This window comes from Nestor notabilis, unplaced genomic scaffold (assembly GCF_000696875.1).
Source record: "Nestor notabilis isolate BGI_N333 unplaced genomic scaffold, ASM69687v1 scaffold36373, whole genome shotgun sequence".
Lineage (NCBI taxonomy): Eukaryota > Metazoa > Chordata > Aves > Psittaciformes > Psittacidae > Nestor > Nestor notabilis.
This window is the reverse complement of record NW_009921234.1, coordinates 39-18,469: the sequence shown is the minus strand read 5'-3', so window position 1 is coordinate 18,469 and position 18,431 is coordinate 39. Positions and strand designations below refer to the sequence as shown.

General features: G+C 35.0%; 1 protein-coding gene across 1 annotated transcript in view; it reads right to left on the bottom strand.

The window, feature by feature from the left end:
* The window catches only part of LOC104403019 (receptor-type tyrosine-protein phosphatase delta-like), a gene marked incomplete at both ends in the record, with an annotated part of 26,472 nt that extends 9,150 nt beyond the window's left edge, over window positions 1–17,322 (bottom strand). The window contains 2 exons of the mRNA XM_010011051.1: window positions 16,699–16,853; window positions 17,203–17,322. Of these exons, the coding sequence (XP_010009353.1) occupies window positions 16,699–16,853; window positions 17,203–17,322 (275 nt within the window). The remainder of the gene's footprint in view (window positions 1–16,698; window positions 16,854–17,202) is intronic.
* Window positions 17,323–18,431: the final 1,109 nt, after the last annotated feature.

Genomic DNA, 18,431 nt, shown 5'->3' with positions numbered 1-18,431 from the left:
CTGCTGTCAAAATATGTCAGAATTTCAGGAATTTTCAGTCATTCCCTCCCTGTCTTTAAGGTGTAGTCTGTTACTTGCATGGGCTATCATTAGGAACTCCTGAGGACAATGTTATGCAATCAGGAGAGGAAAAAGAGGCTTACAGTTCTCACCTTTACGTGATTACTATTAGTCTCACCTGATCCTTTATTACACATTTGGCACAACTGAATGGGAATGATGTAGAAGGAATATGAAAAAGAATACAGAAGCCGAGAAAATATGCTGAAGGTCTGAATATGCAACGTGTGTGTTAATGAAGCCTTATTTCCCAAAATATCTACAGGAGTCTTTTATGGAGCTGTTTGGACATAACTGTATTGAATCAAGTTGTTAGATGGACGACTATCTTTTTTACAGCAAGTATACGACTGAACTTCATGAAGTTTTGTTACAACCATTTGTATACATGTAGCTGTATAAAGAACAAATGTCAAATACAGTGATTTTATAGATCAGATTTGTATCTGGGATCATATTGTGCCTGTGACAATAAATCATAGTTTCTGGCCTTCTAAATGCTGTTTTCAGTTAATGACATGAAACACAGTACATGGTAGAGTAAGCAAAAGCTAATAAAACATCAAGATACTGGTATTATCCAAACTAAGGATATTTAAGAACACCAAAACCTGCCATTTGTTAGAAAGAGATAAAAAGAAAGAAACAACCTAGCTCCTAGAGAGCAATTATATAAAGCCAAAGATCTTCTCACTGTTTCTATATCTTCATGAGATACTAAAAATCGTAGGTCCATTCTGAAATCAATAATTAAGGGTAACCTTTATTTCTTGCATGATGCTTTAAGAATGTTTGCCAGTTACCAGCAAACTGCATTTACTTACAACCAAGTCAGAAATAAGTACAGAGCAGAAAGATGTTTTAGTCTCACAAAAGATAAGTTTGGTTTCTATGATTCCATATTTATTTATTGTTAATCATGTATTCTTGCCACCAGTTTCTCTTCCCAGAAGCAAAGCCCCTTCAAACAGCTGAGGACTTCTGCTAACAGACAAAATACATCAATCTCAACTTTCTTAGGTGCCACTCTGACAAGAATTAGTCAATATTCTAAGCTTAAGAAAACTTAACAGTCAATGAAATTGATCAATGGAAGTTGTAGAGATAGAAAATATACAAATTAAATGATGGCTATACTAGCTAAATGGGAATTCATTTGCCTTGTATAATAAAAATTCTGCATTCCAGGAAATCTTAGTGACCTTAATGTTGGTAATAGTCATAATGAAACTCAAAAAATTGTCTCACTGTTGTTTTTTTCCTGATTGCAAAGAAATCACCACAGGTAGCACACATTTGTATGTCAGATTGGTTTATATAATGTTTTAAACCATTCCTCAAACAATACCTCTTCACATTCAGTTTTTATGAGCCTAACTAGTCTGGCCAAGTGAAAAATAAGAAGGTTTGACAGTGCAGATATTCTAAGTAGTTTAGAACATGGTTCTAATGTTTCAGAACTGTGTTTATAACAGGATATAAAATTTTTCAGAAGATATCTGCTAGTTTACAGGTTTATGCAGAGGTGGTGAAGATCATGATACCAGACCAGAAAACATTACTAAGTACCAGTGTTTTCATGATAAGGATGGAGGGGCTGACACATTACATTTATTGAGGCATTTGGCTCCAGTGAGCTCCTAACAAACTCCTCTACAGATCATTTTATCCAGCAAGATACTTTACTACCTTGAAGTGTTCAGGACATTCCAACTTTGCCAATTATAAATGAACCAAGTGTCTACCAGTTTAGTCTTTTCAGTTTCCAGGTGAAAATTGAACCAATGCTATGAATATTTTAACTTCCTTCCTCTTTGCCACCACATGCCTTCAAACTTCAAACTCCAATAGCTTCCTATACAAGAGCAAGAAACTACCCTATCTTTATCCCCTGTTTCTCCTTCTCTTCTGCTACCATAAAGACTTCTTAATATGGTACTGGCACACTGTTCAGAAGCCATGCAGTTTGAATACTCACTAATAAGCCACAGTCACACAAAAAAATTTTCCTATCTACTTTCTGCTAACGATGATAATTCAGCTAATGAGAATAATTTCACAAATTGTAAATTTGTTATGGAATTTCTTTCCCTTTTGTTTTGCATCTCTTGGTGTTATTGTCAAACTTAGAATTAAAAAAAAAAAATAATTCTATCACGAGCTAGTGAAAGATACTGTTATGTGTACAAGCTGAAAACCTAATAAATCTATTTAATAGGCATGCCTACTAGGAAACTGTTATTGCTTCCAATAGTATCATTCATCCTAATATAACATTTGTTTCCAATTTCTAAAAACATGATGCACTCAGTCCCATGAGCGGAAACATGTTTAATGTCCTGTGATGCAATACAGCTGCAATTCAGAAAAAAGAAAAATTAAGGGCATAAGGGGGCCATTCCACATTAAAATCACTGTATGGATGTGTTAAAGGTTGGCTTTTGTGATTAATTTGTAGCTATTTAAATGATGACCTTTTACTGGTACTTCAGTGCTTTGGCAAAGGAAGGCAGTGTAACTGCCAGTATTCACAGATCATTTAATTGGAAGCACAGACAGTAAAATACGGACCAAAAATCATTTAGGATGTTTCTGACTCATATCAGGGGAAAATTTTATTGAATATTACAATTTCAGACTGAATGAAGCTTGCATTTATAAACTGAAAGTACGTAAAATTGCTTGTGATATGGGAAAAATATAAAAATGCCTTCATTTTTATTAAGAAACTTCATATGATTAATTAGATTCCAATCCTACAAAAATTCTGTAGTAGTTATGACAAGGGCAATATTTTTATTATTCTCTCCTTTTCCTGTTAGGAAAATAGAACACAGTTACAAATCACCCTTCTGACCAGGAAGCAGCAAAAATGCCCCTTATGAAATTACTGAACATCAACATTGGAGGGATACATCTGACTGAAATAGCATAAAGACCTTGTGCAAAGAGAAACTAATGGAATTTCAAATTCCATTTTAGAAGAGATACCAGACTGCTTCAAGAATGCTGGTGCTGGCTTAAAAGAGACCTTTGAGAATTGATCTGCAAGCTCACAATGACTTTCTTTTACTCCCATTGTGGTTATGGTTGGATAGCAGCAGTCAAGTATGGTATATGAGACATTATTAGGTGTACTGCTTCACCAAAAAACCTTTAGCCATTGCATTTTCTTCATCTCTATGCTATGCATGAAGGCAACCATATTTGCCACTGAAGTCACACAAAGCTTCTTAAAATGAACAAGGGAAAACAAAATCTGAAAATCGGACATTTCACTGCAAGTAGATAAAGCTCAGTCTAGAGCTCCCCACAGTTTTCAGATAGCTGGAGAAAGCATAGGAGACTCACAAATAGAAAGTCAGCCTCAGATCTTTCTTCCTTTACTGAGCTAATTTATGAAGCTTTTCCTTTCAGTCCATACGTTCTCAGAATTCTAGCATTATCATAAATTCTTCAAATATAACAGCTCCAGTTTTAAGCTCAATTTTTTTATAATATTTGATAGCAGAAGTGTAACAATGTTCAGGAAGTAAATTTGTTCTTCTAATCCTAAATTCAGCTCTGGAGAGATCAAGCATAAGAAGCTATCTTACCAGATTGTATCATGAACACAAACAAAAAAACCTCTCGAAACATTAAACTTACAGAATCAAAACTCCAATAATTTTCTGTAGCAAATCCCATGTAAGGGGAATAACTGTTTATGAAATAATTTTAAAAGTGAGTTTTCCATGCAGGATAAAGGTGTAGCATTAGTAATGTTCAACAAAACAAACAAAATCCTTTTTGACACTTATAACAAGGACATTCCACTACAGGAATTCAAATCCTCTCACCAGACTTTAAATCCAGGTCTTCCATGAGCTACAACTTTACACAAATGCAGGAATCCTATATAGCTCCAAAGCAATACAGGAATGTAGTTGTGAAAGTGCAAATGTAAAGAGTAACTCCACTAGCTGACAGCTCAGAAGTATTAGAAATACTTCTCATGTTTAGTGTATTATTTTGGCAGTGGAGGAAGATGTACCATATTGCATTATGAAAGTAAAAGATATACAAGTAGTTCATTAGTGTAAAGGAGTAAAGGAAAATAACATCTGAAATCATAAATACTACAGCCAGAGGTAATTTCTGAGTGCACTTGAAAATGTGACAGCCATTTACCTGAAGTTACATTTTTGCACTACAACTACATTTAGGAGGTTTCTGTAGAACTAATTTGAAGGATTTTGTTTGATATCTTTATTCACTCTCACACTCACTCATTCACTCACCACCCTAAGAATCCACTACTTACAGAAGGATTCTGTGGATTTTCCCTTCAATGCCATTCTGAGGCCATTCTGCTCTCCAAATGGCTGCCCTTGCATTCACCTCAACATCAAGCAGTGTGGCCCACCTCAAGAATGGTAGAGAAATTATAAGGTTGAAGAAACATACCGAAGAGGATAACAGTGTATGAAGTGGAGGTTAATCGAACTAGATAACTCAGCTTGGAGCAGAGAAGACTCAAGAAAAGGGAAGATATGAAAGAATGGCATAAACCCATGTGTTATGTGGAGGATGTGAAAAGGAAATGACTATTCATCTTTTGTCTGCAACACAAGAAATAGGATCATGAAATGAAATGATGAGACAGAGAATTTAGAACAAATAGGAAGTACTTTTTCCTGTATTATATCATTAAATTGTGAAACTTGTTACAAAACACCACGGAGTAAGGGATCCCTTAAGGGCTAATAACCAACAAGTTACAGACACAACTTCTCCTACAAAAATCTTTTTATTAGACTGGAATGTGGGTATCCAAGGAAATAACATTCTAGACATGTCATGTGAGAGAAGCTTAAAAGCGCTGTGTAAATTTGGTCTCATGGTCCCATATACTTAAAGAAAGCACAAGCATTCCATCCCCCTCACCCCACCCCCTCTCCACCCCCCATCTGCTAATCAGATCTTCAAGACCCCTTCCTTTCTATCAATACGTCTGCCTTTTCTGGCACTTTTAGAACTATGAGATTGAAATGGGAGAGAACTATTTCTGAGACTTGCTTTCTCTTCCTTAAAAGGGATGGAATATCAGAGTACCTCTGCCTGCTTCTTTCCTGAAATCATGAATTGTTGATGGGAAAAAAAAACCCCAACCAAAACTCTTCTTGTTCTGCGTGCAAGATGGAATATAGCAGAAATTACATAATATGACAACTGGAAAGTTCATTGACCCTATTTCATACTGCTTCTTTTTCTTATCTTGATTTTCCTTCAGAGTTGATTGTTGATTTTATATAGCAATATGTGCCATAATCCCGCTTTTCATAAAGGATTTTTACATATACACCTGACTGTAAATCACAGTTATCACCTGATTTCTTCAATTAGATATATAAAGAAAAGACATAAGAATAAATTGTATTTATCTGTACTGTTTTATCTGTGCACAAAGATTTTCTGTGATTTTTTATTTCAAAATTAATCCAGTTCTCAGTTATCCTCCTTCCTATTTTCTTCCTTCTCTAAATACAATCTTATATTCAGGGTACTGCATTCTCTATTTAGCATCTAAGAATAACTACCCAAAATATATCTCCTCTGTGAGATTTGTTGAGTTTCAGTATACATTTTACATTCTTTGTACTGTACAATGCATTCACAAAGCATTCTTGTCATTATACATTCCACTAAAGAAAGATCTAAAATTTACTGAAATAAAATTTAGTGAAATAGAGTTTAGAAAAATGCATTTTGAGGTTAATTTTAAAAACACATCTCATTGTGACTCGTTACCTTAAATTAAAAACAGATCTATGCATGAACAGCTGTAGTAAATACAGAAAATGATACTTCTGAGCAATTTATGAGAGGAAGTACACGGTGATCCTATCATCAATAAATAGAAGTGAAATTACAGCACAGCAAACAAGCCAATGAGCAGAAATTATGCTGCTTGCTGCTAACTCCTTGCTTTCATTGCATTTCAACCTGTTTTGCATTCACAGAGTGGAATGTTTTGAGGAGTTGTTTTGTAGTTTTGCATATTTCTGTGCTTTGATTACATTTTCATGTGGAATATGTAGAAGAGCTATTACCCTATCTGTGTGGGAAGTAGAAAGGTGAACTGATGCTATCTGAAAATGAATTAAAGGTGTGAAGAAACGTGTTCTGCAGAACTGGGTAACAGGATGACCTTGAAAGTATCTGCTGAACACTAAGGTGTTTCCTAGTTTCAGAGTTGTTCTGGACCCCTCCCTGACTCTAGGTGTTTGTATACCTATTGTGGTCAACAATTGTTTCTTTTTCTTAACACCAGCTGCCTTCATAATCTCTGTTTCTGGAGTCAGAACACTACCATATGCCATTTGTTATACTTGGGTTTGAGACTGACAGAGCAGTGATGAGGTCCCAGACTGTCATCTGGACATAGTATTTCATTTGGTAAGTACAAAGCTAAAAAGAAGACATAGCACCAGGTCTCCTCAGTCCAAGTTAGGGTTTTTTTCAGTACCAATCACAATTCAAATGTACTGTGTACTGTTCACAAGTACCTGTCTACAAAACTTTTTTTTTTTAAACTTTTTATTTCCCTTTTGCTTTGGAAACTCAGAAATAAGCAGAAATTAGTCATCAAGCTTGAAGCTGACAAGACTTTTGTATAGCAGACCTGCTTTTTTTGATCTCCATCTCAAGATGTCTCTTTTCTTTCCACAGAGAACTAATATATCTACAGGATACATTCAGAAGATAAACCAAATATGATCTTCCCACTTCAGATGTGCATAAAAACCTGAGGCTTATCTGATGAGTTCATACCAAAGTTCTTGCCAGGCCCCTGTTTTCTTAGACCAAGTGGTGAAAAGAATAAACACCCTTTTCAATTTGTCTGATAATACTCCACTGACAGCTGAAGAACTTGGATACTGGCACTAGTTCTGATGTTTCTTTTCTTTAACCTCAGCAGTCATTATACCAGCATGAATGCTCTGTAATGGTGTAGAAAATCAGGATGTGATAGGTTAATGCCACTAAGCTCTTCACTTTGCTTAATCACAGTTTGTTCTTTAGAAGTTGGAAACTAATCTCTCCTTTTTTCAGGATTTTGAACTCATGACTAAATACTGTGGACAAGTTATAATGAAAATCATGGGGACTTAGATGCAGAAGTTTCAAAGTAGCTGTAAAATGAGCTTGGATAGCCTCATAATAACTTTTAAACAACTGAAAATTGTTTTTAAAGCTCAGGTGACAAAAAAAGAAAAAGAAAAATTGGCACTGCAATGTAGTGCCACTTGGGACAAAAGCCATTGACAAAATCTCATAATAAATGATGAGACCCTGAAGTAAGCCTATTAACGAAGAAAGATTAGTATTATGGGTATAATACTTGTCAGAAGACCTCCAAAAAAGATAACAGGAGTATTTTAAAGCTGCATTTTACGTCTAGAGACACAGGGAGATGATTTAAAAAGGCTTTCATGCTGATCACTTCAGATAAAAATACAGCCCATTTGAAGTTAGCCAAACACACTGGATAGCCAAGTTGATGTAATGTGTTCTAGTATACTGTGTGTCCATGGATATTCTGGAATTTACTGTAGGTACAGCTGGGAAATCTCAGAGATACCCCTTTCCAGAATTTGGCTATTGGGTTATAAAAATATTTTCACATTTCCTGCAGATGGCTGGATTCTTTTTTTCACTCATAATTTTAATTCAGAATTCATTATGGACAGCTGCTGGCTCCGATAGAACCTAATTGCTCTTTTACTAGACTCAGCTGCAAGCAGTCAGATTTCCTTTTCCTTTGTAAAGTATATTATATACAAACATGGGCGGGGAGAAAACTAACCAATTAAGTAAATACGTATGGATAAAATGACTCACTAAGAGCACTGATCAAATCATGTATCAAAGTACACCTTAGGTCAAAGGAAATTACAGGCCTTGTAGGACATGATAATATATATATGGAAATAATTATCAGCACAAACATATTGGTAATTTGAGATAACGCATGGAAAAGGAACTGCTTATGTTAAAGAAAAAAAAAATCTTACAGAAAATTTTTACATTTTAATAAGGGGCAGGTTATTTCACTGAGTGAAAAGCCACCAGTGTCCAGGAGACCTGCTCAACTGAAACCATTTGCTGTTTGAACCCAAGTCAGGGCTCAGTACCTCCACTGGACAACTTAGCAAGGAAATGTGACATAAATCTGGAACTGCTTTTGCTGCTTTACCTCTTACTAAAAATTAATGAAACTGTGGAGTACTTGTTACTAAGGCTACAGAAAAAGGGTATGTCACAAGCAAGGGAGCAGAGATAGCTGGCAAGACTAGGAGTGTGAGGGTTCCCTTCCAACTGCCTCCACATGGAAAGTACTGAAGCAGTTTGGGATATTTTGCTATCCTAGTTTGCTATGATGGATGAACACAATTGAAAGTTGTAGACATGTAAAACAAGAAACAGTGTTAAAAACGTTTGTTTTTTTTTTTTTTTTCCCCTCTTTTTATCCAAAGACATTCACTGAAATTAGGACACACATGTTTAAAACAGTAAATAGGTAGCTTCTAATATAATGTGTGAAACTACTTGTAGGAGAAAAACACTTAGACAAGGAAAAAAGTCAAAGATAAGACTGTCTGGTTTTGTTCTTTAAAATGTGCGTACAATCATGAATATGAACAATGAGGTACCCACCAGTTTCTCTAGGCAGGTAAAGAAATAACTGGGGAAAAGAATTTAAATGCTCATGAAGGAGGGCTATACTAGTCACTAACTGGTTCCTGCTGGCAAGGAAACTTTACTGAAATAATTGTTGACATTAGAGTTTCATACTTCCCCCTAAAAGTTCTGACATTTGCCATTGTCAGAGACAGGCCTAGATAGATGACTGGTTCTACCTAGTAATAATATTCACTATGTTCCTTTACAGATTTCTGACTTCTGCCAGAAACAACATCTTACCCTATGCAGTCAGAGCATCTTTTTAGGATTTCAAAAGATAATCCTGCCCTGAGTTACAGCAGTGGGGGTATAATTCCCTGAACCACAGGCTAAGTGCCAACCAAAGATGGCTTTATACACATAGGACTGATTTAATGAAAAATACCACAAGTAGGTATTTTCCAATATTTGAACCTGCATAAAAAATGACTACCATTACCTTTTGTATGCTTTGAATTTTTAATAGTGGGTCCAGTGATACTTTTTTATGCTTACAAACAATGAAAGCACATACTGTACATACAGCAGCTTCAGTTCAGGTTTTAGGAAAGGCTTTTTGCTGTGCAGAACTAGTTTAGACAAAACTTGAAAGTGGATCAACATCAGTTTGCTGGTATTTGACACCTCATGAAGGACTTTCTAGATAATGTAGCACAGTATTTTCCAATCCAAACTAAAAATATCAAGGTACCCTAGCCGATCTTTAAGTACCCTGCACACTGTGAAAATAACTACTGTACAGTAATCCTTGTCATGTTCATACTTCCAGGTTTTTGTATGTCAGCACCTAAATTTAAGGAAACAAATTAAGCTAGTAAGAAAGAGCCAAACTGCTCTTCATTTAAAGAGTGATCAGTTGAGGAAGATAACTGGCATCTTTGCAATTAAGATAATCCTAACTAAAGACACTCAAATTTAAAACAGAAAAAAAAAATCCAGCATTACACATCCATCGGTGGCTCTATCAGCATACTGATGGAGACGCTGTTTTTGTCTAAATAATCGCATGAGCATAGCACAGTAATTAGCTGAAAACTCTAGTACATTCAGCATAAAACATCCAGGGTTTTCAACTGTGAAGCTTTAGGAATTTAAATTTTCACAACCTGGAAAGTTTTTATGGTGATATGAAGGCAAATCCCAACTCAATGATGCCCTCAATCATTGTACTGGTGGGACGTCAGTATTTTGTTTCTGTCAGATAGCATTCACCAACCTTTCTTCTAGATTCTTTCCAGTAGACTCTGTAATTCCAATAACTAAATGAAGACAGAACAACCATCCAAAAATTTCAAAATTGAGAGAACCCAGTTCCAGTTCCTCAGAGATCAAGGTCCCAAAGTATCAAACTCTGTAAGCCCTGGTGTACTTTGTACGAGGTGCGTGTAGAAATGAAGTAACTCCCAAGAAGAAAGGTAGAAATGAAATGACACCCAGTCAGACTACCAGTTACAAATAGAATACAATGAAAAACACAGACATGTACTCATTGCTGTGTTTTTATATTAAGAGGAACTCAACATCCTAAGCAGGGTCACCATCTATGCATTGTTTCAAGAATTTAACAACAGCCATACCCCTATTTTTTTGTTTGTTATTTGTGAACAAAGACTTTGGGAAAATAGTTGTCTTAATGAGATACATGGTGACCTACAACTAACAGCAGGAGAGGAAATAGTGATACAGTGGTTTTGTATATAGATTATACCCAGCACAGTCTAATATACAGTAGCACCCAACAGCTGCTTGATAAAGACATGTGGGTAAAGCAGAGAAAGTTTAGAATATTTGTGATATTAAAATACTTTTCATACTAAAATGCCTTTACTATCTTTTCCTCTCCAGAGCCTTCAGCTGTCCAGGGAAGTTAGGTAAGATCCTGAGTTGCTCTCGGGGTAGAGAGAGGGAATGAATGAGGAGACTTCTAGCATTTTTCAATCTTATTTGAGAGATTTCTGAATATGTACTGAGGGGATTTCCCCCGCCCCGTGAAAACAGATAGGCGGTCATCTGCAACCTACTTACTGCAAGGATTAGAAAATGAACGGTTGTGAGGCATGTGGTAAAAGCAGTAAGGAGGTTCAAATAATACAGAGACGAATTAAACAATCCACTGGAAAATAACTGCCTCATATATATATCTCTGTATAAATATTTCTGATTTTACTTTTCATTTTGAAATGAACAAAAATTAGGTAAGTATTCTACTTTAAGAAATACGGGATCACATTATGTTGGATTGTGCTTTTTTTTTGAAAATGAACTTGTTTTTACTGTACTAAATGGTTATGTTAGTATACTCAGAGTTGTATTTACTTAAAACAGTCACATTCTTCCAAATATCCAAGTTTTTCCGTCCGCAACAGCAGCATTAACAGCACCTGACAAAACTTCACAAAGTATCTTAAAGATATGCCCCTTGGAGCTGGTATTAAAAAGAAAGATTCAAACATACGGGATTGCACTTACATGTTAAGCTTTTATGTAGTGTTACTGAACCAACTACTGAAGTTTCTGTGATGTTTTGAAAACACAGTGGCATAAGGCTCCAAACACCCTCTGGTGCTATTTTATTGTGATCTGATTAGCACCTGTTCGCCTGCACTAATCCAACTTCAAACAAAAACGTGTGTTTTCCTCACTATCATTAGACCACACATTACAGCCTCAGCAATGCAGGATCCTGGGGATTAAGCCTGCATTTTTTTCACTAAAGAAACCCTTTTTTCTAGATCAGCTCTGCAAATTAGGGCAGATCATGCGGAGAGAATAGTTGGATTGGAATATTACTCAACTTTGGTGCAAAGGGACTGAAAGGCTACAGTCTTAAAATGTAAGATCCTGTAAATGAGAAAGCATCTACCTGCATCAAGGATTTTTTTAACCACAACAGAAAAATCTTCACACAAGTTGTTCTAAATAAGACGAGTCAACATTTGAACACATGGGATGAAAAGTATCTACAAATAGGATGGAAATGCTAAATTTCTTTTGTGTTATTAGGGTTTTTTGCATGCAGCTTTACCTTGTATTTATTTGCTTTCCTCTACTGAAAATAACAATACTGCTGTCGCTGGGAGAATGTAACTAAAGCAAGGATCATGGAACATGGCAGTTTATAACAAATACGTTTCTAAACTTAGCTTTACTTTGATTTGCTAATCTATCTTTTCAGGTGGATATAGACAGTAAACTACAGGTTTTCTTTTCCTGGAAAAAATTGTGCAATGGCATTATGTATTTATATTATTACCACTGCGACTTTTTCATGCAGATAGTCCTATCAGAATATCTGATTACAGAAATTAAAAAGTCTGCAATTAGATCAGGTCTTGATGTTACATTTAGTGCTTCAGAATCTTTTCAGCAATGATCTATGTTTTCTTCTTAAAAATAAAATAGCTTTAAATATATCTTAATTACTTTTTCAAATTAAAAATCTGCTAACTTTTCTGCAAAGGTAAGAGCTTTGGCTGGTAGAATGTACATATGAAATGCTCAACATGTTTTTGACTTCTATATAAGATTCAGATTCAATACTGCAAAGGAACCGTTAATTAGCAAAAGTAGGTGTGTAAATAACATGCAAAGATGTTTGCTGCATGGACATTAGTAACAAATAATTACTAGTGTTATCATAAATTCTGATCATATAATTCTGTATTTTTCTTTGTTTTCATCACAAAGAACTTATGAAGACTTCCACTGGCATTTGTTTAACATGGGTTTATCAGAACATACCTTAAAAAGTCTAGTAATTTTGAATGGCAATACTTGTATTACATTCGCAGTAATTTCAGCAGTTAAAACCACATTTTTTATTTTTTTTTTTATAATTCTGGTCACTGTTACGTGAATAGAATGCATTCAAACGCTTATAGGGTGAGTTTTACACTTGCTGGTTTTTACTTCAGACTTTTTCGAATCACACTGTAAGTTATTAAACAAATTCTTCATACACTCAATAACCACTTCCTAGGAACAGGATATGAAACTAGCTTATCAGCTACTGAGGTTTGATACAAACTGGTCTGGGGCCACAGTTCTCTGCAGGATATATAGCCATATCCCAAAACCACCAAGCAAACTGGAAAAACCTCATAATCTCTTAACACGAAGTGGACTTAAAGACAGTCAGTATTGAGGCAGATCTGGAGAATGCAGTAAGGAAAAGGTTTGGCTAAACCTTTCACTTAAAATACCTGCTTATAAATACAGAATAAATAATGGGTTATTGTCTAAGGATCAAAATGCAGCTAGCTGGCTCTTTCATTTATTCCTCATCTAGTCAGGCTCCTGTTGCATTTACTGGGTGTTGACCTGAATCAAAAGTGAAAAGAATCTCAGCTTTTAAGTAATAAGAAACTCTGAACTAAATTCTCAGAAATACTATAGATAAATAGCTTCTCCCTGTACACAGTTGCTTGCTAGATTTTATATTCTTTTTTTTTTTTTTTTTATGACTTAAAAGCTTTGCAGAAAAATGCTTCCATGGCTCCTCTGTACCTACTCTTTCTTATTAATTTTTGAAAAGTAAGCCCCCTTGTATTTATACAATATCATTATGACATATTATACTATAATACGTCATTATGATAATTTCCTGAGTTCTGACAGTTTTTTAGGTACTGGAAGAAACATATAAGAAGGTATGAGTGTTGTTTCAGTTGTTTCACACTCCCTACTATAAATTCCATGTCCTGCTGGGGAGTAAACTCATTATTCTTTCAGTGGGGTATCTTGGAAAAACACTGCCTACCATAGGCTAAGGATTCAAGATATGGTCTTATATTATATTGTTTTGCTCTAGTGAAGAAAGTTTGAAATACTTTTATTATCTGGGTAATGGTAGTATATAAGCTTTAATGAAAAGGGACTTAGGGAGTCGTGAACACAAAATAGGAGGCAGTGACAGATAAGATACAGAACAAGGAAGAAGGGACTCTTTTTAAAAGGCTGCAGTGGCAGACTAGGAGCCAGCAAAGGAAGAAATGAAAAGCAAGAAGTTTATCGAGAACGGATAAAATATCTCAGTGGAATAGGGTGACTACCAGAAGGCAGTGAAAGATGATGCATGACAAAAACTGGCAGGAGAATGCCATCATTAAAACAACAATTGTTCTTCACAGAAAATATTAAACCATGTAGGAACTTATTTCATATTGAAATTGTTCAGCAAGATGGTAAAAACCAGTGAAATGAATGTGAGAAAACAGCAGAATCAAAGCACAGAAATAGAATATAATTAGAGTAATTCATGCAATAAAAAGCAGTCCACACACTGAAGAGGAAAAAAATGGAAAAAAAGTGAAATGACTGAGGATTAGAAGAATGGAGACATTTACAAAGTGAACAACAGAGAGGAGAGAAAAGAAAAATCTGAAAGCAAGTAACATGCAAAATTTGTTTAATTTTTCTGTTTCAACATAAAATAAAAAATTTTTGAGCTTGAAATGAAATGTGTAGGCATGTCCAGTACTTTAGTTTCAAACTAAATATTAAAGTTTTTCATGTTGCTGAATGAAAGACATATCTTTTAGCCTAATAAAATTGTGCTGATGCTCTGTCATTCCTATCTGGATTTTCTTCTACCAATTTAATAATGTCAAATTCAAAATGATAAGGCAACACAAGTCCCAAAATACAGTGTTGCTACGATATGTCTGAAAAGAGACATCCACATTAACATTACTGCTGTAAGAAAGACTTCAGTAACTTATTCTTGTTGGTCTACCACTTAGATAGTCAGTGTATTAACACTTAGGAGTTAATGAATACAGTCATAAACTTTGGGCTGTCCACAGCACTTGCTCCTACATGCACAGCCACAAAAGAACCCCAACAAACAAAAGAAACAAACCCACCCCCCGCAAAACCAATCAACCAACAACAAAACCACCCAAAAAACCAAGAGATATAAATCTGTAAATTTTCAAGAAATCTGGTTTTATTAATTCTGCTCATAGACAAATTGTTGGGTGTTGGGAGTGCGAGTCATAAGGCTTACTAAAATGATAGAATATGTGGGAGTCTGCATTTTAGGATAGCTTGCCTGAAATGCTTAAAATCTTAACGTTTCAAGAACCTATGCATAAGGTGAAAAGCTTCAACAAATTTATGACTAGAATATGCATGCTTTAGAATATCGACAAATAAATTGGAATTCCAAAAAAAGTCCCTCAGCAGCCACCAAATCTCACTACCTCACCTGACTACCACTTTCATTGAAATTTGTACGCATAACCAATGGAAAAGAGAAAATAATGACCTTGCATTTCATCAATATTGCTGAGTGATAACAGGTTTTGTATTTTATTTCATCTGTTCCAATGACTTGCTGTATGACTCCTAACAACCAATCTAATTAATTTGTTTTTGCATTGAGAGAATTTAGGTCATTCTAGCAATTTAACAGTCTTCCCAGAGTGGGAGGATTCATTTCCTCTTTTACTTTTGGTTTTGATTTAGAGCATAACAGCTTCACTTTGCAGTTATGCTCTATATGGAGCCAGCTGATGAAATTCTAGCTGAGGCTATCTATAATTCTAGGCAATATTTAAAATGTTTTAAAATCATGTAAATAAAGATACAGAAAGATTTGTCTCCATTCAGACAATACTCAGCAAACTGTATAAATAGATTTGTATTATAATTTATATTTATTCCCCATTCCTAACCCTGGTGTTTCAATAAACATTGAATTTCTATATTCCATGGTTTCTGACCTTTTCTAAGCAGTGTGTGCCTTTTAACACTGAAGTAATTCTTGTTTAGTTTTTCTGTTGAGTTTTTTCCCTGTCTTATTTACAAGAGCCTCTTTTTATCACTTTGAAAATATTCAAATAACCAGCTTCCATGTTTAGCTTACCGATATGTAAGAAGTCAGAACTAGGGGGCTATAATCCTTGTAATTCTTGTTCCTCAGTTTTTGGATGGTAAAAGTAAAGCTATTTTTCAAATACACTACGCATTTGTAGCTTCAGTGAACATTGAATAGTTAGTAGCTCTCAGCTTTACGAACTAAAGGTATCCCAAATTGAAGCTCACAAAAATCACTGATATTAGGCATTAGCTTTGAAAAGGGCAGCACAGTAAGCTATGCAAGCTATAACAACATAGCCCTGGAATGAGGGGGATCCATCTCAAAGCTTATTTCGATCAGAACCATCACATACGTTCTGACAATGTCACCAGTGTGATTTTAAGATTGGCTCTTGTCAAGGATTTCTAAAGAATGGCCATCTCTTCATTTTCCCTACTCCATCTCTTCATTTCCCTACTCCCAAAACTTTAAGAGGAGTATGTTTTCCTCTTGAGAGTTTATTAATTCATACCTGTTAATGTCTAAAGAGGTTTGCTACCTTGCAAACAGCACGTAGCACTCCTTTTCCCTGGAAGTGAGCTCAGACTGCTCCCCAGGTACATCGTTTGCGGTTCCAGCTCCTTACAGTCCTAAGCTGATGGTTTAAATTTGAAAACAGAATAAGGTTTCTACCTATTGTAAATAAAAGTTGTCATTTACCTTTCTTAATTTTCATGTTCTTTACTTTCATGCACAATATAAGTAATAATTTCAAAAGATGTTTCATTGCTCAAACACTTTAATATTCAGGTTCTTAAAGCAAAACTTTTTAATGCCACTTTCTGAATGCCATAGCTATATTTGTCTTGTCCCTGCAGATATTCTCCCTGTAGACTTTTACATATTCTAAAATTAATTCCTCTTGCACAGACCAAAGAAAATAATTCTGGCCCAACCAAGTTGGCAGTGCTGTAGTCAGGTCACAAATTTGCAATGTGACCATCTTTTTCTTTGACAGACTCAGAAGTCTCTTTAAAAGAAGAGTTTTTATCTGCAACAGAGAACAGTAATATTGACATAAGATGCTTTGAAAGGAATTCTGAGCTTACCTGCAGTGTACAACCATAGGTCCAGCATCAGGTGGGTTGCAGGTCTTCACTCGTCGCAGGAAAGCTAAGAATGGTGTTGGGTGTTCTGGGACGCCATGGTCAGGCCAGGCAGTGAACTGGAATTGCCTCACTTCCCTTTTCTCACTTGAACCATTCTATGGTATTAAAAAAATTAATGACAAAACTGTCACTTGATGTGATATTGGAATTTTTTAATGAAACAACTGCAGAAGCATATATACCAGCAAAGTGTATTTAAATCATTTTGGGGCCAAAAGAAAATGGAACTTAGGCTATGGAGAGAAATGTTTCTTATATTCTCAATTGCAGGATTCAAACAATATAACAACTTTAACTGTACTGCACAGTAATGTCAGAGCTTTAGCTGTTATTTCAATGAGTTAAATATTTTTTCTTGGAAAGGGAAGGGAAGGAAAGGGAAGGACAAATGTTGCTAACATTTAAATTTTAAACTATATTGTAAGTATATATAAGTATATATACCTTGTAAAGTGCAAACGTACGAACACAGTATGTTGCCAATTCAACGGTGTCTAAAAGGGTTACTTGGATTAGTCCATAAGTTTCTGTGCCTCTGCTTGGCCAGTATTGATCACACTTCACCTGAAGTAAAAAATACATAATTATTTAATACATTTAAAAGTGACATTTATTACCTATCTGAGTGCATATCACTATAAGTTTTTAAAGTATGTGGAGTTAGAATGTCCAACAACAAGTAAGGTTCCAACATAATTTATTTTACCATCCACAAGAATTGCTCTTGTGGTAGTAGTGCTTAAAGTATCTTTTTCTGTAATGGGCATTTGTAAATTCAGTGGGGTAGATGACTAAGAAATACTGATAAGTATAGATACACTAAATTAAAAAAGAATCTATAGTAGCTAAAAGTATGACCTAATAATTGAACATATTTGCTTTCAGTGACTGAGACAGTCTCTATTTCATTTATAGTAACACATTTTAATCAATTAGCCTTGCATATGGTAGTGTATTCTGAACCCAGTAGTAATACATTGCATTTAATTTATTAATTTAATAAAACTCATATCAAATTCAGTGAGAATACACTAACTGTAAGAAACAAAAGCAGAATATAGCAAAGTATTTCTAATAAGAATGTGAATTATCGTGCTAATCCAAGAGAAAAACTGATGACTCCCCCAAAATGGAAAATTAAGATATGCATCTGTGAAACTCCTATGATCTTCAGTTTCTAACTCTGCACAGTACTTAGTGAAAAAGACTCAGTATGCTTTCAGACTCCCTAGTCCTGAATAGCTTTTGCTTGCAGATGATTTTATTTTGAGACTCACAGGTCACAGATCACTAACAGTTCACAAATCACTATCTGAGAACAAGTTAATCTGGATAAAGAGGAGAAAAAAAATGTAACCACTGAAACAGGTGACAAACAATCAACAGTGACAAAACCCCCTGAAACAATTTTTACGGGAATTGAGAGCTTAATTTATAAATAAAGAATTTCAACAAAGTAGCTAAAAATGTATTGTAACAGTCTTAAAAATGGGATAAATAGTGTATAAAGGCATCTTATTGGGAGGAATTAGGTAGTTATTTCCTTGTGCTATTTACTGAAATACTGAAAGCATAATTATTTCAAGTACTTCATGAATAGCAGTGATTTATTTGCAAGATTCTTAATTCTAAAAGATGCCATTGTGGTCTTCTGAACATTGGACAAAAAAGTG